Source organism: Stegastes partitus, unplaced genomic scaffold (assembly GCF_000690725.1).
Source record: "Stegastes partitus isolate 25-593 unplaced genomic scaffold, Stegastes_partitus-1.0.2 Scaffold410, whole genome shotgun sequence".
Taxonomy (NCBI): domain Eukaryota; kingdom Metazoa; phylum Chordata; class Actinopteri; family Pomacentridae; genus Stegastes; species Stegastes partitus.
Window position 1 is genome coordinate 67,726 of NW_007578141.1, and position 5,637 is coordinate 73,362.

Genomic DNA, 5,637 nt, shown 5'->3' on the forward strand with positions numbered 1-5,637 from the left:
GACAAGTCAGACAAATTACTAGGACTTATCTTGTGGAAACTATCAACGTCTCTACCCACAGACATAGAAGACAGACTCGAAACCTTCAGCTGGCTGTCACCATGGTGCCTGGAGAACTCTATTCCACTCCACACAGCGATATACTGACCCTGCTTTATCGTCTATTTCACTCTAAATGGGACCATAATTTACTAAATAAACATGATGCTGCATTGAAGGACGCCTGAAACCAGCGATTGAGTTCATAAACTCCTTTAGAAAATGTTTTCTGAGGTGGGAAACCAAGTGAGAAGTCGGATCATTTTCTCATTGACTTCTATAGCGACCAAAGGACTCGCCCCCTGCTGGCTGTTTTAAAAAGTTGAAGGCACTTTGCATTGTGTTGGCTTAATTTTCTGACACTATATCCGTCTGTGTCTGTACTATCATTTACAGCAGTTCAGAGATTGATAAACTTGGGAAGATTCAACTTTTAATGTTATTAAAAATCTGGTATTGGTATTGATACTGACAGCTGAGAAGGATGGAGCAGAACCAGAATCAGGACCGGGGCTCTTATGTTGGTGTGTCTGCTCTGAAGGTCATAAAGTTTTATTCAACACGTCATAGGATAAAGGCGGTGGACCGACAGACCCCAGAACAACCACGTTACTGCAGTATGCGGCTACAATCCTGCAAAGTTGCCATAGTTTTAAAATGCACTAAACACTTTGGTAACTTGAGCTTCTTATCTTTTTAGTTGCCACAGCAACCCTCCTCTGTATTAGGGCTGCCATCTGAACCTAATGAGCAGAGCAACGTGAGCGCTGAACATTGTCAGACAGAAGACATCGTTTTTAAAACCAGGGAAAAGCCTTGAGAGGTTGTGAGAGCCTGACGACAGACCTGGAAAGTTTTCCTTTCAACACTTCTGATTTATTCCTGTCATTGTGAAGCGCAGGTAATTGCTGTTGGGAAGAATGCGCCGCGTCGCTGCAGCCGGCTGATATATTTTCAATTTAGCAAATACAAACCTGTCCGGTGCCGATTCTAAACAACCAAATGTGTGCAGGTTAAATATAACGTGGTAAACACGGCAGCGGGAGGCAGATGCTGCTTTTTAATTTACCTGGAACTGACACCAGTTTCTGCAGCTCCTGCTTCAGCCGTGTGATTTCTTTGCAGAGCTGGATGTCGTCCATCCTGAGCGGGAAACAAACAAACAGGGGGGAAGTGTTTGCACCACAAACTGTGCATATATGTATCTGCAGCGGATTTAATTAAAGCAAAGCTCCACATATTTTGATTGAAACCAGTTTTCCAGTCAATTGGCTTTATGACAGAGTGGATATTGGATCGTGGCAGCGAAGCAATTTCCCTCCAAACTGTACCTTCAGGCGTCGGTGTGAAAATTGTGCGATCGTATCAAATAGAAAAACACCGGAGTGAGATTTTGGGCTCAGATGACGGCGAGGTCTGCGGGTTTATTAGCTGGAATAACACCGCCACGCCGCCCTGTGTGAGTGAATCACACCTGGCAGTATCAGATCTCATTTCAAGCCCCTGAGTCTGGTGGGGATTTCAGAACATCAGGGGCTGGTGGCACGAGCGCTGTGTGTGGGCCGTGGCGGTAAAAGGAGGGAAATGGCGGTAATAGATACACTCTGAGCTGTAATAAAACACTTCAGCTGGATGTGTTTCAGGGTGACTCAGTGTTTATTCAAAATGCACTCGCGTATTTTTGCTTAAACGTCGCGGCCGTCTGCATCAGCGGTAAAGAAACATGAATGAATATGAACGCAAACAAGACATCCTGAATGAGAACAGCGCTCTAAATGTTATAGTTTTGGAAAAAGCTGGTAGGAACACTTCTTGTCAAATGAAGCGAGCGTCTCTTCAAGTACGTTTCATGTGCTTGCATCGATAAAGTTCTAGGCTGTAAATGGAAAGCAAATAAAATGATTCCGACAAATTCACGCAACACTACTTCAGCTTGTGCAGAGAAGATGAGGGGAAAGGAGGCAGTGAATCTAGTGAAACATGCTAACAGGCTAATCGTCCTCCAGAATCTCAGACTCCACCTTTAACTGCACCAACTCCACTAAAACTGATTATCTAACAGATGAGACATACAAATGAGCTTTAGATATGCTGACAGGTGGATCTTGTGACGTGTGCATGGAGCCTGTTGATGCTAATAAACAAATAAAAATCCAACGAGCTGCTGGGTTCAACCACGTCTAGGAACAATATTAAAATGTCTGGCCGATATTAAGATTTCTGATATAACCGATATTAACGATGTCGATATTCTATTTTTGTTCACACTGATAAATGAGTATAAGTAAGAACTGTGAGAAAACTGTTCAGAAGAAGCCCAATTAGACCACATAGTCTTCTTTATTACAAAACATGTTTAAACATATTTTAACATATTTATGTCCATTTAAGTAAAAACATCTGTGAAACAGCAGCGATATCAAACATAGAGACGAAGGCGCTGATGTTAGACAATCATCGGCTAAATTTGTTCATCGGACCAAAACTGATATATCATTAGAACATTACCGTAAATTACAGACTATGAGTCGCTACTTTTTTCACATGCTCAATAGTCCGAATATTATGGTAATATCTGTACTATCCTGCATCCCTATTAGCAAGAAAACAATTTATTTTAAACCATCGTTTTTTCACATCGGCTAAATTTGTTCATCAAACCGATACCGATATATCATTAAAACATTGCCGTAAATTCCGGACTATAAGCCGCTACTTTTTTCACACGCTTTGAACACTGCGGCTTAAACAATGATGCAGCTAATTTGTAGATTTTTACGAATTTGCCTTGAGACAAATTGAGAGCGACAACGAAAGAGAGACCGAGGAAGTGACGAAGTGATTCTGAGGTTGTTCAACTCCGACACTGAAGAAGACATCGGAAGATGAAGATAGCAATCAGTGACTTTTCCTGCTAATGTTTTTTTTTTTCTTAACCAGCCGTGTTACAGACACTGTGTATTTTACCGGTACGTATTTAATTAAAAGTTTTCTGTGTAAATATCTCATGTTACAACGGGACACCTGCAGCTTAGAGACAAGTGCGGCCTGTATATGTACTTTTTTTTTCTTTTTAAAGTTAGTGGGTGCGGCTTATATTCAGATGCCTCAATAGTCTGAACATTACGGTAATATCGGCCGATACTGATGTGGTCGCCGCTATATCGTGCATCCCTATTAGCAAGAAAACGTCTTATTTCAAAAACTGTGAAAGAAGCTAAAACATTTGCTCGTGTTGCTGCTAAAGGTCGACACGTACAGCAACATGGAGTCAAAGCGACGCCGATCTGTACCATCATGAACCACAAATTTCAAATCAAACCCCCAAAACAACAGCAGCTCCTCTGATCCCTCACACGGTCACATCACACAGCTCCGGCCTTCAGTCTCCACCGCAGACGTCAAAATAATGAGGAGTTCTCNAAACAACAGCAGCTCCTCTGATCCCTCACACGGTCACATCACACAGCTCCGGCCTTCAGTCTCCACCGCAGACGTCAAAATAATGAGGAGTTCTCCACAGAGGAAGTGAGAGCCAAAGCATCTGGGGGCATCTATCAAGAGCTACAGAAATGTGTGTGTGTGACTGTTAGTCTGCTCAGACCTTAAATAACACGACGGTTTTCTTTTTGCTCCCACTGACGGCTGTGGTGCATCATGTGTCACCGCTAGCTGAGTGTTCACATCCCTTTACTGTGTGTGTGCCAACAGAGGACCAATAACATGACATAGAGGATGCATATGTTATCCTCTTGGGTCTAATGTCACAGAACCCTGTTTAGAGAATTACAAACACACTAATGAGATGAGGTCTGTGGAGATCAGATGTTTTAGATCTTACATGTATCTCAGCTCCGACTCTCGCCGCACGAGGATGTCTCGTATCCGCTCGATCCTGCACAGCTCTCCTTCGATGTCCTCGATGGTGATGGTGGAGTCGGCCATGGAGACGACATCTTCTGCTGGACGACAGACGAGACCAAAGCGTGTTCATCTGGGTGTCATGATGCAATTTTACAGAGTTTACAGTATCGTTTGTAAATCACCGTTACCCTCTGCACAGATGTGACTAACAACCTTATTCAGGACTGTATTCTCTTCCAGGGATCCAGGTCTGTGGTACTGGACGTGACTCGCTGGGACATTTAGAGCAACCGAGGCATCATTAAAGACAGAAGTCACTCCTGCTTTTACTGTAACAGCAGCTTAACACGACTAAAGCTCTGTTGTTTCTCATCCACAGGGACTCAGAGCGTTTACTGGTCACACATCAGTGAACCGCTTTACGCGCAAAAATCTCATTTTCTAGACACCGTATACAGTATATATGCACTACTCCTGGAGGAGTTTTTTCAGTACAGTTATTTTCTTTCTTGCTGCGCCTGATAACGAGTCACCGTCATGTCTGTATTTACAGAATGCATTCACACCCTTCTGTTAAATAAAAGGTAAAATTCACAAAAGTCACTCGAATAAGTAGAAACTGAAAAAAGTAATAATAAATAAAAAATGTGCTAAATTATAATTTAGTGAAACAAGACGTTGCTTTTTAATTGTGGCTGAAAAGAAAAGAAAAAAAAAACAACAACAACAAAAAAACACCTGATTGCTGTGATTGGCTCAAAGGGTTGTTCAACTAAATATTAGTTTACGGGTCCCGTCATGCTTGTTTACTTGTTTTTTGTTTTGTTTGTTTTAATATTTCTGTTGAACAAAATTCAAAAGCAACGTCATGATTTTTATTACATTTTCATTTATTATTACGTTTGTCAATTTCAACTTATTTCAGCTGTTTTATTCTTCCTTTAATGGGAGGTTATGAACACATTAGAGAACGACTGTAGTTATTTAAGCTAAAGACTGTTTAAACTCTTTTAATTAGCATTAACTCGCTTGTTTTTCCTGTCCTATCCATTTGAATGAGTTCATGCTGCTTTTCTTTCCCTTTAAACATTTTTCAAGCACCTATATATAGCCTCGTTCATCAAGACGCTCAAGATTCATGAAGGAAAACGTGTGACGATCTAAATATTGTTATAGTACTTTTAATAATGAACGAGACACCTAAAGATTGATCCGATCCAGCGTTCTGATCTGATCACAGCTCTGTGGACACTTTCCCTCCAGAGCATCCCTGAATAACTGCACTCCCTCCTCCTCCTCACCGGGAGCGATGAGTCATCCAGCAGAGCTCGGATTGGCTTTTAATTACCTGACCTTGTGTGAGAAGATATTACAATCATGCTGGATCACTGGGGGACATGGCACCAGCACTCCTCCGCTGAGGTCATCTGCACGCGCTCGGTAACCGTCAGCAGCTGATCTGGTGTTTCACGGCTCTTGTTTTTGTTCCTCCGGCGGCTCCAAATCGTTCTGTCAGAGCCGCTGTTGGCTTTTAATTTCACCCTGTCGCTTTTAATTACACGTGTTGTCCAGCAGGTTTGTGTGGACGCACAATCTGCACCGTTTACTAACTCTACATTCTTCTAACTTCTTAAATGGCTTCATATGATTCTGACAGACGATAGCAACACGTCAGGTGCTTTTAAAGTCAACTAAGCTGCATTTACAGGTAATAGAAGCAGAACACTGGTGTCA

General features: G+C 42.1%; 1 protein-coding gene across 1 annotated transcript in view; it reads right to left on the minus strand.

The window, feature by feature from the left end:
- The window catches only part of LOC103359992 (uncharacterized protein C16orf45 homolog), an 11,526-nt gene that overhangs the window by 3,986 nt on the left and 1,903 nt on the right, over positions 1 to 5,637 (minus strand). Inside the window, exons 2-3 of the mRNA XM_008285599.1 lie at positions 3,881 to 4,001; positions 1,109 to 1,182 (exon numbers count right to left, since the gene is read on the minus strand). Coding sequence (XP_008283821.1) covers positions 1,109 to 1,182; positions 3,881 to 4,001 — 195 coding nt within the window. The remainder of the gene's footprint in view (positions 1 to 1,108; positions 1,183 to 3,880; positions 4,002 to 5,637) is intronic.